The sequence below is a fragment of the Meles meles genome, chromosome 1 (assembly GCF_922984935.1).
Source record: "Meles meles chromosome 1, mMelMel3.1 paternal haplotype, whole genome shotgun sequence".
Lineage (NCBI taxonomy): Eukaryota > Metazoa > Chordata > Mammalia > Carnivora > Mustelidae > Meles > Meles meles.
In genome coordinates, this window is record NC_060066.1 from 203,352,568 (window position 1) to 203,373,926 (window position 21,359).

The 21,359-nt window shown below is 47.6% G+C and overlaps 1 protein-coding gene across 3 annotated transcripts in view; it reads left to right on the top strand.

Moving 5' to 3' along the window:
- LOC123941470 (aflatoxin B1 aldehyde reductase member 2) overlaps window positions 1–21,359 on the top strand; it is a 36,251-nt gene that overhangs the window by 3,384 nt on the left and 11,508 nt on the right. The window contains exons 2-7 of one of the 3 annotated variants that reach the window (XM_046004708.1): window positions 2–189; window positions 300–449; window positions 3,636–3,732; window positions 3,967–4,066; window positions 4,662–4,791; window positions 6,136–6,305. In XM_046004708.1, coding sequence (XP_045860664.1) covers window positions 2–189; window positions 300–449; window positions 3,636–3,732; window positions 3,967–4,066; window positions 4,662–4,791; window positions 6,136–6,297 — 827 coding nt within the window. In that variant the 3' untranslated portion in view covers window positions 6,298–6,305. Of the gene's footprint in view, window position 1; window positions 190–299; window positions 450–3,635; window positions 3,733–3,966; window positions 4,067–4,661; window positions 4,792–6,135; window positions 7,642–21,359 lie in introns of those variants that run through there. The other 2 variants (XM_046004698.1, XM_046004718.1) reach the window with 2 other exon arrangements.

The following is a 21,359-nucleotide window of genomic DNA, read 5'->3' on the forward strand; positions in this document are numbered from 1 at the left end:
GTGAAAATCGCTACCAAGGCCAATCCCTGGGAAGGGAAGTCGCTGAAGCCTGACAGTGTCCGGGCCCAGCTGGAGACGTCCCTGAAACGACTGCAGTGCTCCCGGGTGGACCTCTTCTACCTACATGCCCCAGACCATGACACCCCCGTGGAGGAGACGCTGCGTGCCTGCCACCAGCTGCACCAGGAGGTGAGGCCAGCCCCCGAGCTCCAGGAGAGCGGAGGCACCAGGGTCACCCCAGAGCAGAGCCGGGGACAGACCCCACTCCCTGGGTCCCCACCCCCATTTCCTCTTTGCAGAGTCCTGGGCCGAGGTGGGTTCTGACCGAGGCCTCTCCCCTGCAGGGCAAGTTCATGGAGCTTGGCCTCTCCAACTATGCCTCCTGGGAGGTAGCTGAGATCTGCACCCTCTGCAGGAGCAACGGCTGGATCCTGCCCACCGTGTACCAGGTGAGGGCCCGGGCCGCGGGAACCCGTCTGCTGGGCTGCTGCTGATGGGCGGTTCTCCTGGCCCCTCCCACTGCCTCCCGTGCCCTGTCCATCACAGCCAGTGCCCTGCGGGACAGTCTGTGGATGGCTCCCAGGGGCCGTGGGGATGACGTGCGAGCCCCTCGGCTTGGCCAGCAGGCACCTGCTGGTTCTGGACCTGGCTCCCCTTCCTGCCCTCAGGTGCTACTCGGGCCCTTCCTTCCTGCTCCCTGGCTGTGGGCATGAGCCTGGACCAGCCTTCCCCTTCTCCTGGGTAGGGGTGAGTGCTCAGGGCTCACTTGGCAGGCTCGTCCCCTGGAAGCCTTTCCCGATGCCCCAGAGGAGCCTCCAGTACCCAAACGTCATGCATCCAGCGAGGATTTTTGAGCACCTGCTGTGATCACAGAACCTACGTCTCTCGCAATCGGCTGGTTTCTTTCTGTGCGGTGTATCTCTCTGATTGAAGTATAGTGACACCGTGTTAGATAGATTAGTCTGTGCGACATATTAGTCTGTGCGATGCTCTGCTTCCCACCAGCGAGGCCACCGTAGGTCAACATGCAGGCTGTTACGATGCCGTCTACTCTGGTCCCTCTGCTCTGCCTTTCGTCCCTGCACCTTACTCGATCAGTAACTGGGAGCCTGTACCTCCCACTGCCCGTCCTCTCTTTTGGCCCAACCCCCAGCTCCTTCCTCCCGACAACTGGCAGTTTGTTCTCTGTGTATATGGGTCTGTTTCTGCTTTTTTGTTTTTTCATTTGCTTTGTTTTTTAGATTCCATGTGTGAGTGAAACCGAACGGTAGTTTTCTTTCTTTGGCTTATTTCACTTAACATACTCTAGGTTCTTCCCTATCATGACAAAAGGCAAGATCTCCTCCTTTCTTTTTTTTTTTTTTTTTAAAGATTTTATTTATTTATTTGACAGACCGAGATCAGAAGTAGGCAGAGAGGCAGGCAGAGAGAGAGGAGGAAACAGGCTACCTGCAGAGCAGAGAGCCCGATGCGGGGCTCGATCCCAGGACCCTGAGATCATGACCTGAGCCGAAGGCAGAGGCTTAACCCACTGAGCCACCCAGGCACCCCTAACTCTTGGTTTTGACTCAGGTCTAATTTTGGGGTTGTGACATTAAGGTTCGCGCTCAGCATGAAGTCTGTTTGAGTTTCTCCCTCTCCCTCTGCCCTTCCCCCTCCCGCTCACATATGTGCTCTCTTTCTCTCTAATAAATAGATAAATCTTTTTTTTTTTTTAAGATTTTATTTATTTACTTGTCAGAGAGAGAGAGCACAAACTGGGAGAAGCAGGCTCCCCGCTAAGCAAGGAACCCGATGCAGGACTCGATTCCAGGACCCTGCGATCATGACCTGGGCCAAAGGGAGTTACTTAACCACCTGAGCCACCTGGGCGCCCCAATAAATAAATCTTTAAAAAAATAAATAAAAGGATAGCCACATGCAGGAGAATGAAACTGGACCGTTTCTTTACACCACACACAAAAATAGACTTCAAATAGATGAAAGACCCAAATGTGAGATAGGAAATCTATCCAAATCCTAGAGAAGAACACAGCCAGCAACGTCTGTGACCTTGGCCACAGCAACTTCTTTGTAGACATGTCTCCAAAGGCAAGGGAAACAAAGGCAGAAATGAACCATTGGGACTTTGTCAAGATAAAAAGCTTTTGTACAGCAAAGGAAACAGCAAAACCAAAAGGCAACTGACAGAATGGGAGAAGATATTCGCAAATGTCTTACCAGATAAAGGGCTAGTATCCAAAATCTATAAAGAGCTTATCAAACTCAACACCCAAAGAACAAATAACCCAACCAAGAAATGGGCAGAGGACATGAACAGACATTTCTGCAAAGAAGACATCCAGATGGCCAACAGACACATGAAAAAGTGCTCCACATCACTCGGCTTCAGGGAAACACAAGTCAAAACGACAGTGAGATATCACCTCACACCAGTCAGAATGGCTAAAATTAACACGTCAGGAAATGATAGGTGTAAGTGAGGATGTGGAGAAAAGGGAACCCTCCTACACTGTTGGTGGGAATGCAAGCTGGTGCAGCCATTCCGGGAAACAGCATGGAGGTTCCTCAAAAAGTTGAAAACAGAGCTACCCTACGACTCAGCAGTCGCACTACTGAGTATTTACCCTAAAGATACAAATGTAGTGGGGCATCTGGGTGACTCAGTGGATTAAAGCCTCTGCCTTCAGCTCAGGTCATGATCCCACGTCCTGGGATGGAGCCCCACGTCAGGCGCTCTGCTGAGCGGGGAGCCTGCCTCCCTCTCTCTCTACCTGCCTCTCTGCCTACTTGTGATCACCGTTTGTCCAATAAATAAAATCTTAAAAAAAAAAAAGATACAAATGTAGTGATCCAAAGGGGCACGTGCACCTGAATGTTTATAGCCACAGTGTCCACAATAGCCAAATTATGGGAAGAGCCCAGATGTCCAGAGATCGAGATGAACGGGTAAGGAAGATGTGGTGTATATATAGTGGAATACTATGCAGCCATTGAAAAAACTGAAATCTTGCCATTTGCAACAAAGTGGATGGAACTAGAGGATATTATGCTAAGTGAAATAGATCAGAGAAAGCCAATTATCCTATCATCTCACTCCTGTAGAATTTAAGAAAATGAGGATCATAGGGGAAGAGAAGAAAAAATAAAACAGGACAAAAATCAGAGATGGAGACAAACCATAAGAGACTTTTTTTTTTTTTAAAGATTTTATTTATTTATTTGACAGATAGAGATCACAAGTAGGGAGAGAGGCAGGCAGAGAGAGAGAGAGAGGAGGAAGCAGGCTCCCTGCTGAGCAGAGAGCCCGATGCAGGGCTCGATCCCAGGACCCTGGGATCATGACCTGAGCGAAAGGCAGAGGCCTTAACCCACTGAGCCACCCAGGCGCCCCCATAAGAGACTCTTAATCACAGGAAATAAACAGGGTTGCAGGGGTGGGGGGACGGGGCAACTGGGGGATGGGCACGAAGGAGGTCTTGTGGTGTCGTGAGCACTGGGTGTTATATAAGACTGATGAATCACTGATCTCTACCTCTGAAATGAGTAATACATTATAAGTTAATTGAATTTAAATTAAAAAAAAAAAAGCTGTGGGGTTCCTTCCCTTGACACTAGCGACCTCCTACCCACAGGGAATGTACAACGCTACCACCCGGCAGGTGGAAACGGAGCTCTTCCCCTGCCTCAGGCACTTCGGACTGAGGTTCTACGCCTACAACCCTTTGGCTGGTAGGGGCTACTCGGGGGGCAGGCTCCCCCTGGGGTGGGAGGCCATTCCTGGCCCATCTCTGCCTCTTGCCGACATGGGAGATGCCCGGCCCAGGGCCTGGGAAGCAGGGAGGGCTTTGAAGAGAGGCTGGGCCGTGTCCTCCATCCCCCCTGGGTTCCCCCCAACACCCCACCAGTCCAGAACAGCCTCTGGGAGCAGGGTGGGCTGGCGGCTCTGATGGTGTCTCCCTGCAGGGGGCCTGCTGACCGGCAAGTACAAGTATGAGGACAAGGACGGGAAACAGCCCGTGGGCCGCTTCTTCGGGAATAACTGGGCTGAGACCTACAGGAACCGGTGAGCCGGGGATGGGCTGCGTCGGGATGGGTGGGGTGCAGGGTTCCCGTTATCTGACTTGGAGAAATTCTAGGAGGTTTTCCTGGGGCTTCCAAGTCTTCCTGCTGTCTGGAACCATATCTCTTGATTCCTGCAGAAATTACCAAACTCTGCTGGGTTTCTTGTTTAGCAAATGGTGACCCCTAGGTCTTATACTGGGTCTTCCAAGGCCTAGCACTTCCCTGAGGACAGCTTACCCCTTGCCAGGAAGGAAAGAGGGAGCCCTGGATCCATGCTCAGGAGGCCTGGGGCTGAGGCCTGCCCCCGACCCCCCACTCTAGTTACCTTTGCTTCACCAGGTAAAGCAAGGGCAGGCAGTTCTGAAGAACTCATAAAGAGGCTAAAGATGTCTTCGAGGTGTTTGGTGAGGCCCCTCTAGCTGCCTCCTGTGCCCAAGGGCTCTGCTGCCCCATCAAACCGGCCCGCCACTGGCAGAGCACGGGGCCCTCCTCTCCACGGTGTTGGGTAGGCATGGCTGCTGTGCTTGGCTTTGTGGCTGTAGCCCCAGTGTGACCCCAGGTTATTAACCCTTGTGCCACCCCCTTCACCCGCCCAGCTTCTGGAAGGAGCATCACTTCGAGGCCATCGCCCTGGTGGAGAAGGCCCTGCAGGTCGCGTACCGTGACAGCGCCCCCAGCATGACCTCGGCCGCCCTCCGGTGGCTGTACCACCACTCCCGGCTGCAGGTGAGCCGGCCGCCCCTTTTGGCAGAGCCAGAATTACCTGTAGGTGATTTCTAAGTCATGTGTTCTTTTTTTTTTTTTTTGCCCCCCCAAGATTTGATTTGAGGGCGCCTGGCTGGTTCAGTTAGTGAAGCATATAAAAAGACTTTATTTAGTTTTTTGTCAGAGAGCGTGAGCACGAGCAGGAGGGAGGGGGAAGAGGGAGAAGCAGGCTGAGGGGGGACCCCCTGATCCCGCCCATGCCCCGCAATGCAGGACTAGATCCCAGGATCATGTCCTGAGCTAAAGGCAGACACTTAATTGACTGAGCCACCCAGGTGTCCCAGCATGTGATTCTTGATCTCAGGGTTGTGAGGTCAAGCCCCATGTTGGGCATGGAGCCCATTTTTTTGTTTTTTGTTTTAAGATTTTATTTTTAGGGGCCCCTGGGTGACTCAGTGGGTTAAAGCCTCTGCCTTCGGCTTGGGGCATGGTCCCCGGGTCCTGGGATCCAGCCCCACATTGGGCTCTCTGCTCAGCAGGGAGCCCGCTTCCCTTCCTCTCTCTCTGCCCGCCTTTCTGCCTACTCGCGATCTCTATGAAATAAATAAGTTCTTAAAAAAAAAAAAAAAAGATTTTATTTTTAAGTAATCTCCACCCCCAGTGTGGGGCTCGAACTCACAACCTGAGACCGAGAGTCATGTGCTGGACCGACTGAGCCAGCCAGGAGCCTCCCCTAAGCAGATTTTCCCGGTGAGAGCGCTGGTGGGCAGCTGTTCCGCTGTCCTGAGCAGCTGTCTGAGCGCCAGGCCCCGGATGAGGGCTTCACATACGCGTACTTAGGGACTCATCCGGCCCTACAAAGTGCCCTTCCCTCAGTTTTACAGATGAGGAAGTGGGTTCACACAGCTGTGTAGAAAATACCTCAAAACTCATTAGCCTCATGTACTCTTTGGTGGGAGTTGGGGCTCCCTGTCTCTGTTTGGCTAAAACCCTTCTCCTGCATCAGCCTGACGTACAGCGTTTGACGTGCCTAGATAGTTTCCCACAAAACGGGGCTAAGTGCCTGGCCTTCCTCTTCCCTATAACCACACTGAGGATAGAGAAGACTGAGTCACCAGGAGGCGGAATGATTGAGCCCGGGGTACCCCGCTGAGTGGCCGAGCTGGGCTCTGAGCCCAGGTCTGTCTGAGGACAAGCGGAGAGACAGCGGGGTTTGGAGTCACATCGTTAAAATCACTGAGGACGTCGGACTCTTTATGGAACTCTATTCAGTGTAAATAAACATCCGCACCCGGGTCCCGATAGGGGCAGGGCGGGGAGGGCGGGCGTGTGGCTGGAGTCACAGCTGGCTGTCTCCCCTTGCAGGGCGCCCACGGGGACGCGGTCATCCTGGGCATGTCCAGCGTGGAGCAGCTGGCGCAGAACTTGGCAGCGACCGAGGAAGGGCCCCTGGAGCCGGCCGTGGTGCAGGCCTTCGACCGAGCCTGGCACCTGGTCGCCCACGAATGTCCCAACTACTTCCGCTAGGGCCAGTCCTGGCTCAAGCTGCCAAAGGTTTCTCTCTTTTCCATCACCTCTTCTATCCTCTCATCCTGACCAGTCTGCCTTAAGTTGATTTAACATGGTCTTTTTTGATCATCTGACTCGATGCAGTATTTTTCTAGATCCCTCTCCGGGCTCCCAGTTGCCTTCGCTTCCCAGTCTAAAGGCTGGGGCTGTGGTCCACTTGAGCAGTTCCTGTCTCAATTCAGCAGTTCCTGTCTGAATAAAGCAGGCACTTGCCCGGGCTGTGGCCTAGGCCCCGAGGACACCCCCCGAACCTGTCTCCTTTACTGTCTGCAGCCTGTTTTCATCCTACCTGAGGGCTTCCTGCCAACAGGGCAGAACCACGAGCTGGAGTCTCCAGAGGGCAAGGGTAGAGCACACGCTGCCCTCAGGAGGCTCTCTCCCGCCTTCTGTCCTGAATCCAGCCTGAGCTGTCAACAGCAGGGCTGAGGTGGCCCTCGCTCGGCTGTGCACAGGGGCAGACAAGCAGGCCGTGCATCCTGAAGTGTACTTTCTCTTATTCAGAATCACCTCAGGAAATAGAGGCACTTAGAACTAGGATCTTTGGGGCCAAAACCTCCCAGGGTGCTTCTGGCGCTTCCTGAGACGCAGCGTGACATTTTTAACAGACTCTCAATGTCAGCAGTGGCTTTACTCTTGTTCTGGTGAAAGATTCCTGTCTCCCTGTTGTCCATCGGACTCTAAGCCTTTCCCTGGGCCTCCTGCTGTTGGAGGTGGAGTGTGGCATGGGCAGCCGCGGTCCCCATTTCCTTTGGCAAACGCCTGCTCCAAGCAGGGGCACCTGACACTGGGGGAGAAAAAGCCCAGGTCTGATGGCTGCTTCCCAGTGTGGAAAAATCAGTCTAGCCCTGGGTGGGAGGCTGGGGTGTGGGCCAAGCTGCTGAAGTCAGTACTTGGGGCTTGCTTATCTGGAAGTGAGGAAGGGGTCTCAGCTTGGAAATGCCAGACCAAACCACCAATCAGAAACACTCTTTTCTTCTAACAAATGTCCCATTTGCTGTCTAGAGGGAGACACCTTGCAGACAAAATTGTATTCTCTACAAAACAGTCCTCATGAGTCTTGTCCTCATCCACAATAAAATGCCCTCAGCAGGGTGGTATATCGGCACCATTGTACAATTAGCTCTCCTAAAATCAAATTGCTTAAAAAGACAGAATCCCGAAATTTAGATTAAAGATTCAATGCAATCCCTATCAAAAGTGCAACTGGTTTTTTATCTTTTTTTTTTTTGAAACAGAAATGCATAAACAAATCCTAAAATTCATATGGAAATTCAAGGGACACAGAATAGATATAATCTTGAAGAAGAAGACTAAGTTCTCTGATTTTTTTATTTCAAAACTTACCGGGGCGCCTGGGTGGCTCAGTGGGTTAGGCCGCTGCCTTCGGCTCGGGTCGTGGTCTCAGGGTCCTGGGATCGAGTCCCGCGTCAGGCTCTCTGCTCAGCGGCGAGCCTGCTTCCCTCTCTCTCTCTCTCTGCCTGCCTCTCTGTCTACTTGTGATCTCTCTCTGTCAAATAAATAAATAAAATCTTTAAAAAAAAAAAAAACTTACCAAAAGCTACAGTAATAAAGACAGTGTGGTAGTGGCATAAGGGGAGACATAAAGATCAATGAAATAGAACTCAGAGTCCAGAAATAAACCTTTATATGTACTTTAAGTTGATTTTAGAGAACCGTGTCAAGACAATTCAATAGGAAAAGAACAGTTTTGAACAAGTGAAGCTGGGACGACTGGATATCCCCATGCAAAAGAATAAAGTTGATCCCTTCCTCACACCAACCACACTCACACAAAATGAACTCGAGGGTTGTAGACCTAATGTAAAAGCTAAAATTGTAAAGCTCTGAAAATATAGGAGTAAATCTTCATGACCTTAGGTTAGACAATGGTTTCTTTGATGACAGCAAAAGCACCAGCAAGAGAAGACAAAAAAGAATTAGACATTATCAAAATTTAAAATATGTGTGCTTTAACAGATACCATCGAGAAAGTGAAAAGGCTGGGGGAGCCTGGGTGGTTCAGTCAGTTAAGCATCTACCTTCAGCTCAGGTCCTGATCCCAGGGTCCTAGGATTGAGTCCCACATTGGGCTCCTTGCTCAGTGGGGAGCCTGCTTCTCCCTCTGACTGCTGCTCCCACTGCTTGTGCTCTCTCTGACAAATAAATAAATAAAATCTTTCAAAAAAAAAAAAGTGAAAAAGCGACCTACAGAATGGGGGAAATAAATTTTGCAAATCACATATCTCATAAGAAACGTGTATCTACAATATATAAAGAACTCTTACAACTCAATGATGAAAGATAGAAAACCCAATTTAAGGGGCACCTGGGTGGCTCAGTTGGTTAAGCCTCTGCCTTCAGCTCAGGTCATGATCTCAGGGTCTGGGGATCAAGCCCTGCATCTGGCTCTCTGCTCAGCAGGGAGCCTGCTTCCCTCCCTCTCTGCCTACTTGTGATCTCTGTCAAATAAGTAAATAAATAATCGGAAAAGCTGTTCGACATCATTATCCATTAGAGAAAGTAAATCAAAACCACAGTGATACCACTTTACACCCCACCAGGATGGCTAAAGTAAAAAACAGACAGTAACAAGTGTTGACAAGGATGTGGAGAATTTGGAATCTCCTACACTGCTCGTGGGAATGTAAAATGGTGCAGGCACTCTGGAAAGCAGTCTGGCAGTTCCTCAAAAGATAAGACCTAGAGTTACCATATGACCCAGCAATTCCATCCTTAGATATACACCCAAGAGAAGGGAAAACACACAAAAATTTGTACACAGATGTTCATCATAGCAATAGCCAAAAAGTGGCAGCAGCCCGATGTCCATCTGCTGATGAACAGATAAATAAAACGTGGCCTATCCATACGGTGGAATAGCAATAAAAAAGAACGAAGTAGAGAAATATCTACTGTGTGGACAAGCTTTGGAAACAATGCTATATGGGAGAAACCAGTCATAGAAGACCTAGTTGATGCTTTGGTTTACATGAAACGTCTGGAACAGACAAATCGACTAGAGACAGAAAGTGGATTAGGGGTTGCCAGGGACTGGAAGGGCACTGGAGGAAATGGAGAGTGGCTGCTAATGGTGGCTAATCTCATTGGGGGTGATGTAAAACTCTAGAACTATGATGGTCGTACAACTCCAAATTGACTTGGACGCTTCATGTAATGTGCAAATTATGTCTCAGTGGGGAACGCTCATCTGCTCCCCATTGTCTGAGTAGGGACCTTAAAGCCGGAGATGGCATCACCTGAAGTCCAATGCACCCACACGTCTGGCGGTTGATGGTGATCACCAGCGGGAAGGCCAGCTGCTGTGGTCAAGCGTAGACTTACGTATGATGCCTCCACATAGCCTGGACTTCCTCAAAGTGTGGAGCTAGCTTCTGAGGGCAAGATTCTCAAGAAAACCAGCCGGAAGCCATAACGCCTGATATGTCCCATCTTCGGAAAATCCACATTAGTACTCTTGGCTCATGGGGTGAGCATCAACATTATGTTGTAGAGGAGAATGTGAGAGAACAAAAGGTCGTCTTTGGAAGACAACCTCTGCCACGGGGAGCAACAGTCCTGAGTGGTCAAGTCAAGAAGATGTGCCTTTGGACTGGCCAGGAGACCTTCAGTCCCGAGTAGCCCCGTTTGGGATGCGTCCTCTAGGTCATGTTCCATCTGTTAGAACTCTGAGGTAGTAGGTCTCACACAGGTTTCACCATTGCTGGAATTCAGCCGTTTTGTACCTAATGAGCTTTTGTAAAAGACAGAGGAAGAGAGATCTGGAAAGCAGCACAAAGTTAACTTCAAACTAAGGAAACTGGCCTGTGGTGTATGAAAGGCTGGAGAATGACGTGGAACAGATTTTGTGTACTTGAATCAACGTGGCAGAAAGGCGGCGACTGAAGCTAGAGGCTGGAGGGAGGGCATCCGTGCTGAAATACTTGCTCACGTCCCATTCTGGTCTGCTTGTCAGCATCACCAGTGTTGAATGCGGGGCGAACATTATCAGTGGCTCAAATTTGCATTCCGAATACCTTTCAGAAGCCACGAGGAAGGGGGAATGCGAGGCTCCATACTACATATGACAAAGTACATTCATATTCCATAGATTTTTAATTTAACGGGATGATTTTTTAAAAAGATTTTATTTTTCATGTATTTGAGAGAGGGGGAGCATGAGCAGGAGGAGGGACAGAGGGACAAACAGACTCCCCGCTGAAGGAGGAGCCCTATGTGGGGCTCGATCCCAGGACCCTGGGATCATGACCTGAGCCAAGGCAGACGCTTAACCGACTGAACCACCCAGGTGCCCCAAGACTATTTTTTTTTAAAGATTTTTTATTTATTTGACAGATAGAGAGCACAAGTAGGCGCCCCCCCAAGACTATTTTTAACGTGACACCGTGGTGCATCAAAATTTGTGTGTGCTCATTGCAAAAACACTTCCATCTTTGATGCTGAACTTAGTGTAACTGAATTTAACATAGCCGTCACAGGGCACCTGGGTAGCTCAGTCAAACACTCGACTGGGTGGCACCTGGGTGGCTCAGTGGGTTAAGTGTCTGCCTTCGACTCAAGTCATGATCCCAGGGGCTGGGATGGAGCCCAGCATTGGGCTCCCTGCTCAGAAGAGAGCTTGCTTCTCCCTCTCCTTCTGCCTGATGCTCCCGCTGCTTGTTCTCTCTGTCAAATAAGTAAATAAAATCTTTTGAAAATAAATAAATAAATAAATAAACAAACAAATAAATAAATAAATAAATGTCTGATTCATGATCTCTGCTCAGATCTTGATCTCAGGGTTGTGAGCTCAAGTCCCACCTTGGGCGTGGAGCCTACTTAATTAATTAATTAAATTCACAAGAGTCCCACATGTTTTACCTTTGACAAGATGAACTTCCAGGAGGGGCACCTAGGTGGCTCAGTCAGTTAAGCTCAGGTCATCCCAGGGTCCTGGGGTCAAGGTCTTCATCAGGCTCCCTGCTCTGTGGGGAGCCTGTTTCTCCCTCTCTCTCTGCCTGCTGCTTTCCCTGCTTGTGCACCTTCTCAAATCAATAAGATAAAACAAAAAGATGAACTTCCAAGAGCTTTACTTTGATTGCATGAAGTGGACAGAAGAAAAGTTGAATGATTATTGGAATTAACTAATTTTCTATTTGAAGTGTCTGGCACTGATAGAAAACTGGCATTAGTTTCTATTTGTGAAATGTTTCTGTTATTAATACCAACACACCAACAGCTACTGCTTGGCTCTTGACATGCCTAAGGAAACTTGGAATGACAAATGAGCACATGTAATTGAGAAGGACAGTTATTTAACCTAGATCAAAAGTTATGTGTCGGGGTGCCTGGGTGGCTCAGTGGGTTAAGCCTTTGCCTTCGGCTCAGGTCATGATCTCAGGGTCCTGGGATCAAGCCCCGCATCAGGCTCTCTGCTTGGCGGGGAGCCTGCTTCTCCCTCTCTCTCTGCCTGCCTCTCTGCCTACTTGTGACCTCTCTCTCTCTGTCAAATAAATAAATAAGATCTTAAAAAAAAATTTTTTTTTTAAGTTATGTGTCATAGTGATAAGAAAATGGACCTTCTGGGATCACCCAGGTGGCTCAGGCAGGTAAGTGTCTGACTCTTGGTTCCAGCTTGGGTCATGATCTCATGAGTCCTGAGATCGGGCCCATGTTTGGTGGGGAATCTACTTGAAGATTCTCTCCCTCTGCCCCTCCTGTCATTCGTGTTCTCTCTCTCTCTCTCTCTCTCTCATAAATAAATAAGTCTTAAAAAAAAAATCAACTGGACCTTCTACTTTGCCCAAGGTAAGTCATAATCTCCAGACAATAGCGATCATTTCAAGATGCTCAAGCCAACTGTCTTAGTCTGTCCTTGCTGCTGTAACAAAACACCATAGACTGGGGGGCTTAAAACAACAAATATTTGTTTCTCACAGTTTTTGGAGGCTGAAGTATCCGAGATCAAGAGCCAGCGCGTATCCAGTGTCTGTTCGTGTTGTAGAGACGGCTGCCTGTTTGCTGTCTACCCTCACGCAGTGGAGAGAGAGGGCTAGTCTCCCGCTCTTCTTCTTAGGACATTAGTCACATCAGGGGGCCCGACCCTCGTCACTTGGATGAGGGAACAGAAGGCTAGCTGAGGACAAAGCACAAGCTGACACTTGCAACCACCACTTCCCCCCACTCTGCAGGTGGGATGCGCGTGACATTCTTCCAGCAATCGCCCCACTGCCTTATGTATCTATTTATTTGAGAGAGAGGGAGACTAAGAGAGCACAAGCAGGGGGAAGGAAAGAGGGAGAAACAGACTCTCCACTGAGTAGGGAGCCCGACACGGGGCTCGATCCCAGGACCCTGGGATCATGACCCAAGCTGAAGGCAGACACTTAACCGACTAAACCACCCAGGTGCCCCAAAGTTCCCAACTCCCTTAACATTATGGTTTTCCTAGAGGGGAAACCAACCTTGACTTGACAATGGCAAGGCCTCCAGTATCTTGTAGGTCCTCCCTAGCCTATGAGAATCCTTTTGAAAACTTCCCTTTTTCCTGACCTTCCCCAACCCCATAGTATATAGCCAGCCAGCCCTCACAACTCTGGGACGACAGCTCTTTCTGCCCGTGGGTCCTGTCCCTGTGCTTTTTTTTTTTTTTTTTAAGACTTTATGTATTTGACAGAGAGTACAAGCAGGAGGAGCTACAAGGAGAGGGGGAAGCAGGCTTTCTGCTGAGCAGAGAGCCCAATGTGGGGCTTGATCCCAGGACCCTGAGATCATGACCTGAGCCAAAGGCAGACACTTCACTGACTAAGCCACCCAGGCACCCCCTGTCCCCGTGCTTTAATAAAACCACCATTTTGCACCAAAGACATCTCAAGAATTCTTTCTTGGCCGTCAGCTCTGGACCTCACCGTACCAAACCTCACCTGTATTCCAAAACCACACCACATGGCGCCCAAACATGGGGCTTTGAGTCTTTTCATCTGGACTCTGACCTTCAATGCAAACTTGGTGGGTACTTTACTCTCATTCCAGGAGCTCTTCAAGGAATATGGTCTTATTGGGACATTTTCATGCCGACTGCTCAGGCCACAACCCTCTAGCCTTGGCTACTCTGCGGGGAGGAGAAAGCCTGCCTTTCAGCTGGAAGTTAGTACCCTGGCCGGGATGTAATAAGACGCAGAAACTTGATGCCCTCTCTTTACTCCTGTCCTTATACAGAGTCATCAGCCTTGGGCATGGGACAGCCACCTAAGTCACCAGGATGGTTCCAATCTTAAGACAACATGTGATTGTTGTGATTGATCTAATGTCAACCCCTTTACATCCCTGGTCTAGCCACTTCTGGCTGCAGGACCTCCACTGGGAGCTGGCCGAAACCAGGACCCGATTGAACTAAAGCCCAGCTGGGAACCACTTACTAGGGAAGTTGGCTGTAAAGACTACTTGTGTTGGAATGTTGCTTAGAACCATGGTGGATTTCTATCTTTACTGATTTCCGTCAGTGTTCTCTAGTAACTAGTTGAATTACAAAATTGGGTAATTTCCCTTGTAAAACTCTCCTAGTGTTCTCCATGAGTTAAAAATGGTAGGGGGTAACCTGGTTTCCCGGGCATAAGACAGCATGGCACGGTGTTTCAGTCCATTCACCAGGCACCCATCTGTAGCCTAGGATGTGATGGGGAAAGGGAGGGCCACCAGCATCCCTCCTATGGGGACTTTTACGGCAGGAATGCCTTCATGGTGAGGCAGAATGGTGATCAATAGTGATTTTTTTGTTTGAGGGACACCTCTGGTTGCTTTTGACACACAGAAACACTGACAAAGGCTGCATGGGACCCCATCCCGGAGTCAGGGGATTTTGGTAATGGACCTTCTTTACTTTTCTGGGAACATGGCCTCTGTAGGCTTCTTCACTCCCCAGGGACTTGGGATGCTTTTTAACCCAGTGGAAATAATTTGGTTTGCAAAACATAGGAAAGGACTGATCTCCTGTAACACTGCATGGCCTCAGTGGGATCTGTCAGATCTCTTCTGCGGGGATCAGGGCAAATAGAAGTACCCTAGGTCCATCCAGGCTTTCAGGGCTCTAAATCAGAACCCAGACCTAAGGACCTCTTGCAGAACATGTTTGGCTCATAAAAATCCCTCCTGACATATGGATGATAGTTATCTATTTAGGCCTCCTCCGAGGAAACCCAGGTTGCTGGAGGAAACACAGGCCCTCCCAGACGAAGGGGACTTTTGACTCTCTCTCACTGTTCTTCCTAATAGATGCGGGAGAAACCCTCACTCATTGCTCAGGTTAATGGCTATCATTGGGGCCAATGATGGTTAGTCCACCTCGGGACAGAGACCTTAAGGAATATTCCCAAAGCTGCCGAAATTCCTTTTGTTTTGGGGAAATTCCCTGTCTTCTCCAGCCCGACATGGACTGCATAATTCCATTTGTTCCTCTGTTGGAGCTGATTAGCTCTAGAACCTTGAACCTTCTCCGCCTTCTGGCAGCACTTCCCCTCTTCTGCCTCCCCCTCCCCCACCTCGGGTTTCTGCACCACCTGGGGTGCAGCCAGCATAATTGGCTTCTGTACCATCCACCCTGCCTCCTGCACCATGGCTCCTTCTCCCCTCACTGTCAAGGAGCAAGAAGAGCGCCTCCTAGACCTAACACCGCCCACTCCAGATTTCTCCGCCTTGTTGTCTTGGGTAAAAATCAACAATGGGAAAGATTCAACTGGGACATAATTCAGTATTTAAACTGATTTAAGTTTGCTGGTTTAAGATAGACATGTCTTTAAGGTTATCAGCATTAAATGTGAAATTTTATTACACCAAGATTTACTGAAGGTCAAATAAGCTCATGTTATCTCTGTTGGAAGTGATGGTTCATCTTGTCTGTCTCAAAGTTCTCCTGGGTAATTGTTAAGATATCTTTCAAAGTCGGGCGCCTGGGTGGCTCAGTGGGTTAAGCCGCTGCCTTCGGCTCGGGTCATGATCTCGGGGTCCTGGGATCGAGTCCTGCATCGGGCTCTCTGCTCAGCGGGGAGCCTGCTTCCCTCTCTCTCTCTCTCTCTGCCTGCCTCTCTATCTACTTGTGATCTCTCTCTGTCAAATAAATAAATAAAATCTTTAAAAAAAAAAAAAGATATCTTTCAAAGTCTCTAGTAACCCGAAGCATTAAAGTTTTGCTTGGGTGATAAGTGGGATTAAATTCCTTAGATATCAAGCTCTTTACCAAATAGGATATAATGTGCTAAAGTGTTGACTAGTGGGTGTAGGTTTATGCTTTTAACTACTTTTTGCAAAAAAAAAACAAAAACAAAAAACGAAGGGATATTTGCCTCTGTTGGTAAACATGCTTTGTGTTTAACTGGTTCATAGATCAACCACCTAAAAAGTTTTGGTATAACAGTTCACAGCTGTTTACTACTTAGTTTTCACTGGAGACTACAGTTTCTAGGAGTGCAAAATTCTGCTAAGTGCAATGAAGACTGATGTAGGTAAGTGAGACAACTCTGTATGTCGAAAAGTAGGAGATATGTAAGAAAGTCATAAGGAATGGAAATGCATTTTTGTTGAAGGTAAAAGGACATAATTTTGTCCTAAATAAGATGGTTGTTTGGAGAGAAATGGCTTGGGACAAAAATCTGAATGCTAAAGAAATTTGTAGAAGGTTTGTGAAAGGAAAACTTTGGAAAGAAATTTTAGGTGTGTTCAGAACGGACTAAGATTAAAATAAAGGGATTTTAAAAGGACAGTGGTATAAGATTGAAATTCTCCATTCAAAAGACAAAGTGTTCTTGAATCATTCATCTGCTCTTTTTTTTTAAAAAATTTTTACTTATTCACTTGTCAGAGAGAGAGAGAGAATAAGCAGTGGGGAGCATCGGGCAGAGGGAGAAGTGGGTTCCCCACTGAGCAAGGATCCAGATGCAGGACTTGATCCCAGGACTCTGGGATCAGGACCTGAGCTGAAGGCAGTTGCCTAAATGCCCAAGCCACCCAGGAGACCCCATTGGTCTGCTCTTTTTTTTTTTTTTTTTAAGATTTTATTTATTTAATTGACAGATGGAAATCACAAGTAGACAGAGAGGCAGAGAGAGAGAGGAGGAAGCAGGCTCCCTGCTGAGGAGAGAGCCCAATGCAGGGTTCAATCTTAGGAACCTGGGATCACGACCTGAGCTGAAGGCAGAGGCTTTAACCCACTGAGCCACCCTGGCGCCCCTGCTCTTTTTTTTTTTTTTTTTTTTTTTAAGATTTTATTTCTTTATTTGACAGAGAAAGATCACAAGTAGGCAAAGAGGCAGGCAGAGAGAGAGAGGTCATGGTCTCAGGGTCCTGGAATCAAGCCCCATGTTGGGCTCTCTGTTCAGCAGGGAGCCTGCTTCCCCCTCTCTCCCTGCCTGCCTCTCTGCCTACTTGTGATCTCTGTCAAATAAATCAATAAAATCTTTAAAGAAAAAAAATATATCTATGACTTACAGAAATGTGATAAAATATTCATTTGTAGGACACCAGGGTGGCTTAGTCGATTGGGCGTCTGCCTTAGGCTCAGGTCATGATCCCTGGGTCCTGGGATGGAGGCCCCATTGGGCTTCCTGCTCAGTGGGGAGCCTGCTTCTTCCTCTCCCTCTGCTCCTCCCCCCTTACAAAAATAAACAAATGAAATCTTTAAAAAATACATTCATTCATAAACAAATTGAAGCATTTAACTTTTCTCTCTACCTGGACCCTCTGAAATTCAAAAGGTCTCAGTATTCTTTCTCCCAAGGCAATCCTAGTTATTTGCATAAGTTCAATAAGAATCTGTTCTCCTGGTAACAGAACACCATTGCGAACATTGGTTATTTTACCAAGGCTTTGGCTGGAATGTCATATTTAAGAAAGACATGAATAGACTCATATATGACCAAACAGCTTTCAGGAACTGAGGTTGACTTTATGAAACCTGGAGCCATAGAGCCCTTGGACATGTTGGCCTGATACCTTGCCTACGAGATCCCAGCAGCCTCCCCAGGTGAGTCAAGAATGTCACTTCCTGACAGGAAGCTCAGGGTCCTCTGGGGACCTCAGGAAGATGAATTCACCCAGATCGACAGGTGTTCTAGGTGAAAGGTCCCCCAATAATGGGTCTGTGATTAAAGGAGTGAGACTGATACAAAGCGAAGGTCAAGCAAAGCTTTATTTCGCGCCAAGCATCAAGAATCAAACTGATCGTCAAACAGACCAGTCAGGGCTGCCTCTTACAGAGACGGGGACCCCTCCCTGCCTCACAGACTAACTTTTATAGAGCAAAGACCATGTGGTTGAGCCTGGCCACACAGGTGGCCAATGAGATTGCAACACACACAGAAAGCTGCACAGTCATGCTGGGTCACATATAAGTGACCAATTGAATCACAATTTACCCTCTAGTAGCTATTTGAACCAGCCTATCACCTGGGTCAGAACTGGCGCCCAAAAGGCAGGGCCCACACTCCTTGGTAGCTAGGGAGACAGTATGAGCCCCCACTGATTGAATACCTCCACCTGGCCTGACCCATCCTTGTATTTGGGCTTTGTTACCTGGGAATGGTTTCCCAGACTTGTTTTGAAGAAAGTTCCCCTGGTGGGGGGGCAGGGTCAGTTTAAGTTTTACTGCAAAAACAACAAAATGGCTGTTCAACCGAGGTGGGGCCGCTCTGGCTAAATAGGCCCTTACTCTAGGCATGTCTGATGGCAAGTACTGGGCTTGGCTTCTGGCCTGGAGAGGCTACTAAGAGTTCAAGCTAGAGATTCCTTATAAAAGTTCCAGCGAAGCAGATTCTAAAAGATCTTCATGACCACTCACTATTCTTGCTGAGCTTATGTAAATAATTGGGCCAAGTTTGTGAAAACTAGACTTGTTTTTCAAATAAATTAGTCCTGATTTGGCTACCTCCAATTAAAATTGAAGGTTATTGTAGGGAGAAATTATGTTTCAATAACACATCTTTGCAGATGTTAAATTCTAGCTCTGGGGCGCCTGGGTGGCTCAGTGGGTTAAAGCCTCTGCCTTCGGCTCAGGTCATGATCCCAGGGTCCTGGGATTGAGCCCTGCTTCGGGCTCTCTGCTTAGCAGGGAGCTGCTTCCTCCCCTCTCTCTCTCTGCCTGCCTCTGCCTACTTGTGATCTCTGTCTATCAAATAAATAAAATCTTTTTTAAAAATTCTAGCTCTGATGGTCTTTAAGTGAATGTTGTTTGCCTAAGCTAGACTATTTGAGGTAAACTTCAGAGGAATTGCCACAATAGCTCATATATAAACATTCCTCCTGCTTGTTATTCTGTGGGGATCATATGCCCTGGGCATATGATTCTTTAGGATTAATTCTCTAACAATCAATAACTCAACCAGCACCTTGACCAGTTCTGTGTGGCTGGGATGATAACATTGTTCCCTAAAAGCCAGAGTGTACCCAACTCCATAGGGTGAACTTATGGAGATCATGGATGACCCCACTTTCTTTATGATTGGATTGGATAAGGTACCTGGGGATGCCCTTGACTCTTGAGAAGTTTTCTCCCACTTGCCAGTGATTCTTTGTAATTAGGATAGATCTCTCAGTGGAGAATCTGCTGGAAGATTCTCTCCCTCTGCCCCTCTGCCCCTCTCCCCCTCAAATAAATAAAAACATCTTAAAAAAAAAAACAACTGATAGGGACACCTGGGTGGCTCATTGGTTAGGCATCTATCTTTGGATCAGGTCATGATCCCAGAGTCCTGGGATCCAGCCCCACATCGGGCTCCTTGCTCAGTGGGGAGCCTGCTTCTTCCTCTGTCTGCCACTCCTCCTGCTTCTGCTTGCTCTCTCTCTCTCTCTGGGACAAATAAATAGATAAAATTAAAAAAAAAAAAACCCACAAAACCTGATACACCCGAAAGTAGAAATAGATAAATCCGCCATTACAATGAGAGACTTCAACATTTCTCTCAACAATTGACAGAACTCCTACCCAGAGAATCAGCAAGGATACAGACGAAGTCAGCCACCAGCAGGGTCTAATCAACATTTATGGGACATCCCTCCCAACAACCACAATATCTTGACTGTATCAATGTCAGTGACCGGGTTATGGTATTGTACTACGGCTTTGCAGGATACTACTTGCGGACAACCAGAGGAAACCACAGAAAGGGTACAAGGAATCTTTCTGTATTGATTCTTAGAGTGGCATATGAATCTCAAATTACCTACAAGACTAAAAATTTAATGAAAACATTCTTCTCATTTAAAAGTACTCCGACATGTTATACAGGTTGATCTTATAGTCCTAAGACCTGTATTCAGAATGAAACATAATCACAGACTTAAAAAGTCTCTTCCTTGATTTAGGCAAAGATCATTCGTAGATGAAACCATAAGAAGAAAGACTGACAGAGAACTTCACGTGGAGGGAGGGGGCTGACACCCCATGAACCCACTGCTTGGTCTCGGCATCACTAGGAGTGAGTCAGCCATGCTCTCCGTGGCTCCCTGGTATGATGTGTCGGGAAGTACACAGCACCCTGAAGTGTTCTTTTCTTTTTTAAATTTAAATTCCATTAGCCAAACTACAGCATGTCACTGATGAAGTATTCTTTTTTTTTTTTTGAAGATTTTTATTTATTTATTTGACAGACAGAGATCACAAGTAGGCAGAGAGGCAGGCAGAGAGAGAGAGGAGGAAGCAGGTTCCCGGCTGAGCAGAGAGCCCAATACAGGGCTGGATCCCAGGACCCTGGAATCACGACCTGTGACGAAGGCAGAGGCTTTATCCCACTGAGCCACTCAGGCATCCTGACTGATGAAGTGTTCTCAAAAAAGAAAAGAAAAGAAAAAGAAACCAAACTAGAATGTGATGTAGCCACCAGCATGAACTTCCTCTGGAGAAGAATTGTGAGGGGACAGAGGAACAAGTTCAATGAAACTATGATTATGCAAACTGAACGTGGGACATACTGCAGCCGGATCTGTGGGTCTCTTCAACAGCAAATACAGGACAGGAGGGTCGTGGAGGGAGGGTGTACAGAAGGCTGGGACTACCGAATTTTTTTTTTTTTAGATTTTATTTGTTAGAGAGAGAGAGAAAGCACAAGCAGGGGGAGCAGCAGAGAGAGAGGGAGAAGCAGGTTTTCCACTGAACAGGGAGATCGATGCGGGGCTCAGTCCCAGGACCCTGGGATCATGACCTGAGTCAAAGGCAGATGTCTAACCAGCTGAGCCATCCAGGCACCCCAAGACTACTGAGGGGGAAGGAGGGAGAGAAGCCCAATGCAGGACTCGATCCCAGGACCCTGGGATCATGACCTGAGCTAAAGGCAGACGCTTAACTGACTGAGCCACCCAGGCGCTCCCTTATTATTGTTTTAGTTTCTGTAAAATTTGTAGTGATGTGTCTTCTTCTGTTTCTGATGTTTTCCTGATCAGTCTAGCTAGAAATTTATTAATTTTATTCATCTTGTCAAAGAACTTGCTTCAGGTTTTGTTTTTGTTTTTGTTTTTTTATTTTGTTTCACATGCCATTTATTTTGGCTTTTAGCTATATTATTTCTGTCCCAACTTTAGGTTTAATTGGTTCTTGTTTCTTTGGTTTCTTTCCTTTTTTAAAAAAGATTTTATTTATTTATTTGACAGAGACAGCGAGAGAGCACAAACAGAGGTAGTAGGAGAGGGGAAGGGAGAATTAGACTCCCCACTGAGCAAGGATTCCCAATGTGGGGCTCGATTCCAGGACCCCAAGATCACGACCTGAGCTAAAGGCAGATGCTTAACCATCTGAGCCACCCAAGTGCTCCCTTAAAGTGGAAGCTTAGATCATTGATTTGAGAAATTTCTTCTTTAATAATATGTCCTTGTGTTACTATAAATTTCCCTCTTAGTACTACTTTGTATCTCAGAAAATTTAATACATCATATTTCCACTTTCATTTGGTTCAAAATATATTCTAATTTCCCTGGTGATTACTTCGTCGGTCCATGGATTGTTTAGAAGTGGTATTTAATTGGGGCGCCTGGGTGGCTCAGTG